This window comes from Orycteropus afer, unplaced genomic scaffold (genome assembly GCF_000298275.1).
Source record: "Orycteropus afer afer isolate SDZICR_OR568_19922 unplaced genomic scaffold, OryAfe1.0 scaffold00287, whole genome shotgun sequence".
Lineage (NCBI taxonomy): Eukaryota > Metazoa > Chordata > Mammalia > Tubulidentata > Orycteropodidae > Orycteropus > Orycteropus afer.
This window is the reverse complement of record NW_006921874.1, coordinates 789156-800973: the sequence shown is the minus strand read 5'-3', so window position 1 is coordinate 800973 and position 11818 is coordinate 789156. Positions and strand designations below refer to the sequence as shown.

General features: G+C 40.5%; 1 protein-coding gene across 1 annotated transcript in view; it reads left to right on the top strand.

Annotated features, from left to right (window-relative positions):
* Nucleotides 1–11818, top strand: part of HPRT1 (hypoxanthine phosphoribosyltransferase 1) — a 30946-nt gene that overhangs the window by 9651 nt on the left and 9477 nt on the right. Inside the window, 3 exon segments of the mRNA XM_042782298.1 lie at nt 4018–4083; nt 7628–7645; nt 9942–10024. Of these exon segments, the coding sequence (XP_042638232.1) occupies nt 4018–4083; nt 7628–7645; nt 9942–10024 (167 nt within the window).

Below are 11818 nucleotides of genomic sequence, written 5' to 3'. Positions count from 1 at the left end.
AAAATTTCCTTCTATAGATAAACCTTTCCTTAACTTTTACAATAACGGACTAATACAATATTTGTCCTTTCATTTTAAAGAACTCTTAAAATACAGATAAGTAAAATTGCCCTAGGGGCATATCCTCCAGACTGATTTTTTTTCCTCCATATATGTTTTAGAAAATGGGATGTCTTCCCTTTTGTCATCTGAGGAGCAGTTTGGCTCTAAAAGTGTATCATTCTAATACTCTCACTTTTGCTGATACTTGATCAGGGTGCAGGGAAATAGGTAAAGGGCAGAGGACTGTGAGGGGAAAAGGAAATGTGAGTGTGGCAGACTTGGTGCCTCACTGGAGTGGAGGGAATGAGTGATTCCCGATAAGAAATTGTCATTTTGGGGCCTTCAAAGAATGATCTGAAGTGCACTGCAAACAACAAGCTACAAAAGGCTGAGCTGCTAAGGGGATGTGGAGCCAGGACTTCTTAGCTCAGTGACACTCCCAGGCATACCTCCTTGAGGACCCAGCCTTGGTGACTGGCCTCTCTGCTTCCTCTTCTGTGCCCTTAGTCTACCTATTTGTCCCAAACAGTTCTTTTCTGGCCCATCCTCTCTTCATGTACTGAGCTGCAGTTCTTAGTGCTGCCTAGAGCTTTCCCAGATTCCTATGGATGAACACATAGGAATAAATAAGTTCTTTTTCCCCTATTTCCCTTCTCATTTTTTATTTCCACTCAAGAGAGGTAGACAAAATGGTACCACAGGCAAATGTGCACTGCCTAATGGTAGGTATTTGCAGACCCAAAGAGCTTCTCTTCAGTTTTATGTAGTTGACAGTGACACTCTGAGTTAAGGACAGGTTAGGCTGTCTGGATCGAGGAGATGGGATGTAGGGAAGAGCCACTCTGGAGGATGCTCCCCTCAGCCAAGCCAGTCCTGTCGCCCCAGACTTCACCGTAATTAAAGATGAAGCACATAAGGGACGTTCTAATATAATGAAGCAGAAAGGTAGCAGACTTGTTCCAGACTACCAGGAAGGAGGAAGGGAAATTCTCCTGGCTACCCAGCTGGGGTTACTGATCCACAGATGCCATTTGTGTACAGGTGGGGCACTTAACACTAGTATTCCAGCAGTGGATTATACTGTTACTTTTTTTTTTTTTTTTTTGAGAATATACACAGAAAAACATGCACCAATTCAACGTTTCGACACGTACAGTTCAGGGGCATTGATCACATTCTTTGAATTGGGCAACCACTCTCCCCCTCCTTTTCTAACTGTTCCTCCCCCATGAACATAAACTCATTGCCCCTAAGGGTCCTGTGTAATCTTTCCAGTTGCTGTTAATGTGATCCCATGTAGATAGGTCATAAAAGACCACAATGCTCAAGGCAGACATTCTTTACCAGTTAAGCTAAACTTTTGTTTGGTTTCAAGAAGACTTCAGGGGATATTTTTGGTTTAAGATTATCTCAGGGCATTAGTTTCAGTGGCTTATCCAGACTCCATGGCTCCAGAAAGTCTGGAATCCATGAGAATTTGAAATTCTGTTCTGCATTTTTCCTTTTTTGATCAAGATTCTTCTATAGAAGCTTTGATCCAAACGTTCAGTGATGGATATACATTGCTCTCAAATGGATCGTCTTTATTACCCTTCATTTAAAAGGTGACTATTTTTCCATGAAAAAAAGTCTCAGAAAAGACAGCAGAAACTTTGAGGGAAAATGCAAGGATGGGGATTTGGATGCTGGGAGTACATCTGGGTCTTGTATGCTTGGAGTTTTCTCATCTCTTATTCTGTCACCATAGCCATGACTCCACTGCTCAGTTCTTGGATTTTTACTCTTCTTGTCCTTTCTTCTGTATAAAAGGGAGTCCATTGCACTTGGACTGTAATACCAAATTTCTGCAGAAGATGTCACCATTTAACATGATTGATAGTATCAGTCATCTTTTACTCCCATTAAAACTTCAAGTTTTGTACAGTTTTTAGGGGAAGGTGCCATTCGTAATACCGTATGTGTAAAACTCTGGTGTTTAAAATTAATTAGAATAAGGCACATTTGTAATTGCTTCCTTAAAGATGAAAAGTCATGTGCATGGGTATTTTGTTTTGATACCACAAGCCATACTTCAGTTAATTACTACCCGTATCTTATATTTACTTTGCAAAACAACATTGTTGGTCCCTTTGTGGTTTTACAAAAATAACACTCCATAAAAATTAGAAATATATATACAAACCTACAACAAAAGTAGAAGCATGTAAAAGTAAAAAGGCTCACCATCCCTCATTCTCATACACAGAGGTGATTGTTGTTACGATTATTTTTTTAGTGCTGAACAAAAATGCTGTCATAGATAACACATTGTTCTACTACTTGGTGTTTTTAATTGACGTTGTTCCATCCTAGTATGTATAGATCACTGTATTAAGATTTTTTAATGGCTGTTTAGTATTATATTTTATGAGTAAACTTAATTTAAATGGTTCCCTGTTAAAGGACATGTTGATTGTTTCCCATATTTTCTTTTTTAAATGATACAGTGAATATCCTTGTATGTACCCTTGCAAGTTGTGAGCGTTTTTGTAGCATCGATTCCTCAAATGGGATTGTGGGGTCATATGGCATGCATGTTTATAATTTTCACAGGTATTACTGTATTGTTTTCAAAACAGGCTACCATTTTATATTCTTACCAGTGATAATGTTTGTTTCCCCTCACTTTTGCCAACATACTCAGACTTAAGTTTTGTCAGTGTGCATAAGTAAACAGTCATAGCTATCATTTTATATGCTATGGCTTTCTCTTCTGTGAATTGCCTAAATATATTTGGGCTCCTTTTTCCTGTCGGGTGGGTTTTTTTTTCTCCCTTCCCCTTGTGAGTTCTTACTGTTAGACCCCAGTATGTGACAGGAACATTTATTACAGATATTTTATTTCAATTTGGGTCATACCATGCTTACATTTTACCCTTTCCAATGAAAATGTGAAAATATTCTCCTACATTTTCTTCTAGTGTACTTATGGCTTTATTTTTCACATTTAGATTTTAATCCATCTGGAATTTCTTTTTGTGTATGCTGTGAGGTAGGGACCATAATTTATTTTTTTCCCCAAGTGGATAACTAGTTGACCAAACACCATTTATTGAGTAATTCATCTTTTCCTTACTGACTTGAAATACCATCCTTATCATATACTAAATCCTTATGTATTTCTGCGTCTGTTTCTGGGCTCTATTCTGTTCCTTGAGTTCTTTGTCTGTTACTGTGCTGGTACTGCACCATTGTAATTGCTGGAGCTTGGTGGCATGGTTTGCTCTCTGGTAGAGCAAGTCTAAGCTCTTGCCTTCACCTGCTCTTTTACCCCAGTTTTCTGTCTTGAATCCAGCACAGCCAAATTATAGTCATTGTCATCACCGACTTTAGTGGATGCTGAGAATTTCCTTTTGAAACTCCTGTAAGAGTTTCTACTGGACTCTGTGGTAATGGAAAACTGGGAGTCTAAGAGATATGCCTTAAATGATTACTGATCAGACCTGGTTTCTTGGACTGTGCTGAAGATGAGCTGGGTCTGGGCTAGACTTTCAGGGACATATCCTTGGAGTTGGGTGTGATATAGACCTGCCCCTGTAACTTGCTTAACTCATAAGAATGGTACAGGGCCAGAACTAAGTACTGGCATGCTAATAACTTCCCTCACGGTTCTCAGGTGACCGTGACTGAAGATGGGTGGCTGCCCTAGTACTGCCCATTTGAAAATGTGTGTGCCCTATTTTTCGAATTCTTAAAAACATCCAGATTATTAATGGCTAACTAGGACTTTTCAATTTATACTAATCTCTAGCTGAAAGTTACCTAATCATTCATTTCTAGAAACATAATTCTTATAATTCATATCATTTAGAATATGTCATAATGCTATGGACATTAGATAGCAAATTTCTTAAATCTTCTAATTGCCATTTGATGATTTAAATTGTGTATGTATACGCAAGTAGATACATACTTTTTTTCTTTCATTTTTACTAGAATGACCAGTCAACAGGGGACATAAAAGTAATTGGTGGAGATGATCTCTCAACTTTAACTGGAAAGGTATGTCTCCTGAAAGTACTTCATGCCTGGAGTCATTTAATTAGTAACACTGTTCCTTCAGTCAGTCACTGAGAGGCAGTTTATATAGCACATAGTGCTTTTAGCCATGTATGCATTTAAAGTAGAGTTCTTTAACCCTTAGAGTCTTTACTTAGGTCCTATAGCAAAGAGGCAGTGGAGTCCAGCATTAAACGTAAAAGCCCATATCGCCAAGTCCTTCTGTTTGCCTTTTTAGGAGTCTAATTTGGGATCCTTCAGAAAATATATGGGAAGGAAGTCAGCTTTCTTTTTAAAAATAGATTCACACAGTTGCTTTGAAGGTGAAGAAGTAGTATACTATAGCGGCTGAAAGTGTGGATTCTGAAGTCTGGCAGCTTTAGGTCAAATACCAGCTCAGTACTTCCTAACTATATGACTGACCCTAGGTAGGTGACTTAATCTCTCTGTGTATCATTTGTAAGATTGTGCAGCTACTTAGTAGCAGAGCCAAGATTAGAATTCAGTTTTTCTGTCTTCTAATCCCATGCTAGTTTTCAAAGTGAAAAATGATCCACATGGTGTGGCTCACTGCTGCAGTGAGCCATGGTTACTGATGGGGCTGTGTCATCCTTGAGGTGTGCTTGGGTTGAGAACCACCTACTAGGTGCTGTGAAACAACAGTTGGTCCATTAATTGATTATATACAATTTTGCTAAAGATTTAACTTTTCAGTGTCTTTTGAAAAGGAACAAATTAACTGATATAGGAGGAAAGCCCATCATTTCAGCCACTGTGCAATGATGGGCTCAAGTATAGCAGGGATTGTGGGGCTGGCGTGGGATTGGGCAGTGTTTCTTTCTGCTGTGCATGGGGTCGCTATGAGTTGGAAACGACTCGATGGCACTTAACAACAACATAGGAGGAAAGAAGGGGAACTACACTTCTTAACCATCTGTTGCTACATTACTGTATTATCTCATTTCATGTTTGTGGCTGCCCTTTGAGGAAGGTATATCATCCCTTCTCTGTAGATAAGAAAAAGGCCAATGGTTGGGTGACAGAGCCAAAATTTCAGCCCTAAAACGTTTAACTCCAGTATTGGTGTTCCTTGCACTATACTGGGATTCATCTGAATAGCCCCATGGCTTTTGTGTGTGTGTGTGTGTGTGTGTGTGTGTGTGTGTGATTTGGGTGAAAATTTACAGAGCAAATTCACTTTCCATACAGCAGTTCACATACACTTTGTCTCATGACATTGACCACAATTTACCACAATGCAACAGCTCCCCTCCCACTTCCTCCCCATAGTTACCTCTTCCCTATGTCCATCCCTCCTTGCACTCCTGCCCCTAAGCTGTCTCCCTGTGCATAAGCAGCCCTTCTTTCTCCCATGATTGTTCTCTTCAAGGAGTGTATCTACCTCAGGTAAATGTTCAACTCATATGCCTGTCTTTTGTTTGGCTGGAAACCACAGGTATGGGTTCAATTCCAGACCTGAAGAGCAGCTAGGGGCCATAGTCTCACCAGGCTCTATCGGACCAGCAAACCTGGCCCACCCCTCCTTTTTCTTTTCTGTCTCCAAATGATTGTGAGTTTTGTTCCACATTGTTCTCCCTCTCCATCCAGGATCTCCTACATAGATCCCCTTCCAAGTGGTTGACAGTGGTAGCCAGACACCATCTAGTTCTTCTGGTCTCACAGTCATATAGGCTGCAGATCGCATGGTGTACCAGTCAGTCACTAGGACTGATTGTTTCCATGAAGTTTTGGTTTTCTTCATTCTTCTTTGCTCTGGATGAGGAGAGACCCATCGTTGCATCTAGATGGCAGCTTGCAAACTTTTAAGATCCTAGTCGCTACTCACCAAAGTAGGAGGTGGAACAATGTTTTGTCTAATATGTTATGCCAGTTGAGCTTGATGTCCCCTGCAACTGTGGTCCTGAGCCCACAGGTTCAACTACTCAGTCCCTCTGGGTAGTTTTAATAGCCACATGGCTTTTAAAAAATATATTAATATATTTGCATTCTAATTAAAATTTACTGCGGCCTCATAAAAATTGAGTGTGATGATAGTACTTAATTATGTTCCTTATTTGCTGTGTGCCTTTGGAGTCTCTCATTTTTGGGTGTGTCTTTTATTTTCTCTCACTATCCTGCGCACCATTCTCAATAAGTAAAGTTTTCCTGCTTGTAAAATAGGCTCCCCAGAGGCTGCTGTTGTCTATGACAGCAGGGCTGCTTCACTGAGCATGGCTCAGAGAGTGAAGCAGTGGGCATTGTGGCCCAAAGTTAGGCCTAGCCTTCCTCCATTCATCCTTCACGTGGACGTGGCAAAGCTTCCAAGAGCTCTTAATCCCTACCAATAAACTGCTTCAAGACAGTGAAGCATGTAAATTTACTTTTTAATACCTGGAGCAGTGATTGTCCAAACTTTCATTTGCATACCCAATCAATAAAAAAAATGTTTTGAGCATTTACTCCATATATAAGAACTATTGTGCTAATATTACTTATATTGTAAAACACATGCAAAGCTACAGATTAAACAAGGTGAGGTTAAAAAATTTCCAATTATTTCCTTTCTTTCTACCCAGTGGAGCTGGTATGCCTTGCCCTGGTAAGCACTGGCTTAGGAGAAAATAAAGAACATTAAAATCTTGATGTTTTTGTTATATGACAGTGTGAGAATGACAAATACAAAATACAGCATGACTCTTGCGGCAGCGATTATAATCAGTGTGCAAAATGCTGCCTTTATGCTAAAAGTGGCAAAAGAACATCTGCTTTGCAGGCAGTTGCTTATGGATCTTTCAGCTGTGCAATTCTGAGATGTAGAATTTGGGGTGAGGGTTTATGGTGGGAGGGAGCGATAGTTTTTAGTCTGAGAATGTGGATAGATTCAGAAAATTCAGATCCATTTCAGCCCAATAGAAAATGACTTTTGGATGGAGGTCATATAGTAAGGAATGAAATTATTTTGGAGTTACTATACAAATTACAGGAGCTCTGGTAGCATAGTGGCTAAGGCACTTGACTGCTAACCAGAAGGCTGGCGGTTCAAACCCACCAGCCACTCCTCGGAAGGAAGATGGGGCAATCTACTTCCGTAGTGATACTGCCTCAGAAACCCAAGGAGGGGTCGCTATGAGTCGGGTCTGACTCGATGGCATATGAAAACAACACAACAACATACAAATTACAGTTCTTAGGATGTTAGTGTTGGAGACCACCTAGTTTAAGTTTCTTATTTTGCGTGGGAAACTGAGGCCCAGAGAAATTTCATAACTTGTCCAAGATTAAACTGCCAGTTTAAGTAATAAAAGCCTCTTAACAAATGACCAGGAGTCAAATTTTATTTTGAAAAATTGCATTGCAGTGAAATTTTCAGTGTTTAAGAGTTCCAAATGCCAACAGATGGCCCACTCATCTATAGCAATGTTTGATACAATAAAATATCTTAAAACATGAATTTTGATAATTCCTTAATTTGTTAGGATGTGATATGACTTAAACTGGAAACACTGTCTGACTCACTGTAATAATTTTTCTTTCTTTTTTCTTCTAGAATGTCCTGATTGTTGAAGTAAGTTCTACATTTATTTAAATATACTGTTGATGGTTTTCTAACTTAGTGTGCACCATTCTAAACGTAAAACAGGGAAATAATTTCTTTGCCAATTCTGATGGTGGGCTTGTGTTGTAAAGGAGTGAGGCTTTTTAAAAAAGAATGTTTAATAATTTTTTTACTGGATAATGCAAAAAAATTGGTATATTTCATTTTTTTTTTTTTTCCTGCTCACCACCAGCCACTCCTCAGAAGGAAGGTTGGGCAATCTACTTCCGTAGTAATACTGCCTCGGAAACCTAAGGAGGGGTTGCTATGAGTCGAATCCAACTCAGTAGCATTGGGTTTGGTTTTTGGTTTTTGAACACTTTGTGGAGGCCTGTTTATATGTATGTACTTACTTACTTGTCTGTGATCTCCCTGTTTTATTTAGTCTGGCTGCCTTACTGAGCCCTACTGCAAAGTCATTGTATGTTTCACACTCCCACCAGCAGAATGAAATGAACATTTACATTCGAATGAATGTAATTAATTCCAAGATTCATTGCATGAAATGGAAAGAACATTTACATTTATGTACAATATGGTTTTGGAGCAGCAGTAATTTCCAACTAGTAGTTGTTATTGTTAAGACTTTTAGAAACTTTGGGTTGTAGATTTTTTTTTCAAAATCCCTTTTCAAGGGGTTGGTGTGCATGAGAGGGTAGCTCTGGTGGCACAGTGGTTAAGGACCCAGGTGTGAACCAAAGGTCACTGGTTTGAACCTACCAGCCATTCCACTCTGCAGGAAAGTTGTGGCAGTCTGCTTCCAAGAGTACAGCCTTGGAAGTTCTACCTATGGGACAGTTCTACCCTGTCCTAAGGGGTCTCTTTGAGTTGGAATCGACTGGACAGCAGTGGGTTTCAGTGGGTTTTGAGTGTGTGTGGGCAGCCCTGTGATCTAGATGGTTTTTAGAAATGTGAATTCATCAGTCTCACTTCAGCTTGATCCCTTTGGTCTGGGGTAGCGCTGCCCAGTAAATGACCACAAACTGAGCAGCTTGAATGAAACAACAGACACGTATCATGTCAGTTTCTCTGAGTCGGGAGTCCAAGTCCTGGTTAGCTGGGTCCTCTGCTCAGGGTCTCACCGGGCTGCGGTCAGGCTTTTGGCTGGGGCTGTGATCTCGCATGAGACTCTGGGTCTTCTTCAAAGCTTATTTCCGTTGCTGGCAGAATTCAGTTCCTTGCAGTTACAGGACTGAGGTTCCCATCTCCTTGCTGGCTGCTGGGCAGGGCTCCTGCTCAGGTCCTAGCACATGGCTCTCTTCCAGCATTGCAGCCTGCTCCTTCAAAACCTGCAGGAGAATCTCCAGTCGCCGCAACGACACTCTTATATAACACAACCTGATCAAGGGAGTAGCTAGCTCATCATTTTCACAGGTCCCAGCCGTATCGGGGGAGGGGATGTTCCAGGTAGTGTGCCAGGAAGGTGGGAATCTCGGGAGCCATCTCAGAATTGTGTCCATCACAGCCCAGAAATCTGCATTTTTTGTAAGCCCAACCCTAATGGTTTGGGTGCCACACAGACCCCACTTTGGGAAGCATGGTGCTACCCCTTCTTGAAAGAGTATTTTCATGGAAGAGCATTAGGGTTACAGTTAAAGAAAGATTTTCCCCATGAAAGATAGGTTTGTTTTGAATAATGCCCTGCTTTTGACTGAACAGCTGAGATTGACTTTCATGTAAAGTCATTTTGTATAGTAAAGCCTTACTAATTTAGAATTAGTAGGATACTGGATGCCTTTTGTTGTTGTTGTTGTTGTTGTTATGTGCCGTCGAGTCGGCCCCGACTCATAGCGACCCCTCCTTGGGTTTCCAAGGCAGTATCACTACGGAAGTAGGATTGCCCAACCTTCCTTCCGACCTTTTAAGATGGTATAAAACAGTGTTTCTCAAAGTGTGGTCTGTTAACCACCTGCATTGGAGAGTTGAGGAGAAAGAGCCCCTATCTTGAATTGATGGGGGAAAAAATCTAAAATACCTTTAGTAACAAAGGACAGCAGCATAACAAAGAAAACATGCATGTATTCAAATTTGCTGTTATTGGCTTCTTTGTGTCTATAAAATCCAGTCCTGGGAACTGGCATTCCTATGATTTGCTGAGGACCAGAGCGTTTACAGACTCCAGACTATCTTGGTATATGAATTTTGGTGAGAATATTGCCCTGAACAAACAGTGTTACTCTGTTAGACGTGGCTCTTTGGTGTTATAATGACCTTGAATTTAAAGCCCCGAGGATTTTGTGTACGGTTTAAATGTCTTCTTTTTCAGGATATAATTGACACTGGCAAAACAATGCAAACTCTGCTTTCCTTGGTCAAGCAGTATAATCCAAAGATGGTCAAGGTTGCAAGGTACGTATGACATTTTGACACCGGATCTTTTCTTCATTTGGAAGAGGGGTGGGCAACTGCTGCTTTGTAAGGGTAAATGTTCTTGATGCTTGTTTTCGCTTCAAAATCTAATGTAATCAGGCCATTCCACTCTGTCCTGTAGGGTCACTATGAGTCTGAATTGACTCAGTGACAATGGGTTTGATGTTCCTGGAGAAATTTAGAGTTAGTAGGATACTGGATGCCTTTTAAAATGACTTGTAAACATAATTACATCTTGCTGACTACACGATAAATGTGTAAGACTCCATAAACATCCTGTGTAAATAATTCTGTCATAGAGCCCTTCGTTGCCTCCCTGACTGATCCTACCATTTGGTGTTTCAGCATGCTCTTTTTATCAGCTTATCCTGAGTATCATGGCAAAAGATTTCAGGCCTACTTGTAAAATTGAGACCGAGCAAATGTTGTGTTACATATATCATTACAACAATAATGAAAAAACGAGGCCAAGGATGCCATAGGCGGTGCAGAGGTTGGGGAGGAGCAGGCCCTAAAGCTCTGGAGCTCCCAGAATTGGCTGATGCACTCGTGCCATGTGTTGCTCCATTTCTCGTCTCCATGTTGTCTTTTTACAGTGCTTCCTCTTGCAGCCAGCCTTGCCTCCTAGCCCTGCATGTACTGTGGGCTTTAACTTTCTTAGTTCTGCCTGTGTTTATCTCTGATTATAGCTTATTCCCCAGAAACTCTGAGGTAGCACTGTTACACCCATTTTACAGATAAGGATACTGAAGCATAGAGAATTTGCCCAGAGGCACAGAGCTAGTAAACAGTAGAGGTGAGATTTGAGCCTTAGAATTCATGCTTTACTACTTTAAGTTTTTGGTAGTATAACTTCTCTGGGTTTTATTTTTTAGGCTTTTACAATTTCATTTCTTATGTTTAAATATTTGCCCAGTTTGTAGTTTTTGTGTAAGGGGTCAGGTAGGATGGATCTTTCATTTTCTTCCTAAATCATTAACTGGGTTTTGTAAGCCCCTTTTAAAGGATCAAAGTATCTGTTGAATGTCTTTCAATTAGAGGAAGCCTGCTGTAATCAGACACAGGTCAGTAGTTTGTCCTTGTGGGCTTTCCGGATAGCTGATACAAGGAGAGCTTTAGTGAGCTTTTACTTTACTTGAATTTGAGACAGGCTTGAGAGTGTATAAAGGATATACTCTAGGCACTAAAGGAGCTCTGATGGCGTAGTGCCTAAGGCATTTGACCACAAACCAGAAGGTTGGTGGTTCAAACCCAGTAGCCACTCCACGGAAGGAAGACTGGACAATCTACTTCTGTAAAGATTTACTGCCTCGGAAACCCAAAGGGGGTTGCTATGGGTCTGAATTGTCTTGATGGTAGTGATTTTGGTTTGGTTTTGGTGTAGGGCGCTAAATAGTAGCCTATAAACTAGTCAGTGCATTTGGTTATTTCCCTACCTGCTCTTTAGGATTTTAATTGCCAACCTACCATGGCATAGTCCTCCAGCTGTTCTTTTGTACCTCCTTCCTAGAATATGCTGTTGAATTTAGATAGATGTCTCATGCAAGAGACACTTTGTGGTGCTGGCTGTAATTCTTTGCAATTTAAACTAGATCAAAGCAATTCCAACTAGATTTCTAGCAAGCTACTTCATGGATATTGACAAACTGATCTAAAGTTTATAAGAAAAGACAAAAGGTCCGGCAAGATGGTGGACTAGGCAGAAAGACTGCACAGACCCTCTTCAACAAAGAAAAGGGAAAACAATTAACACAGACACAGAAGATAATCCTG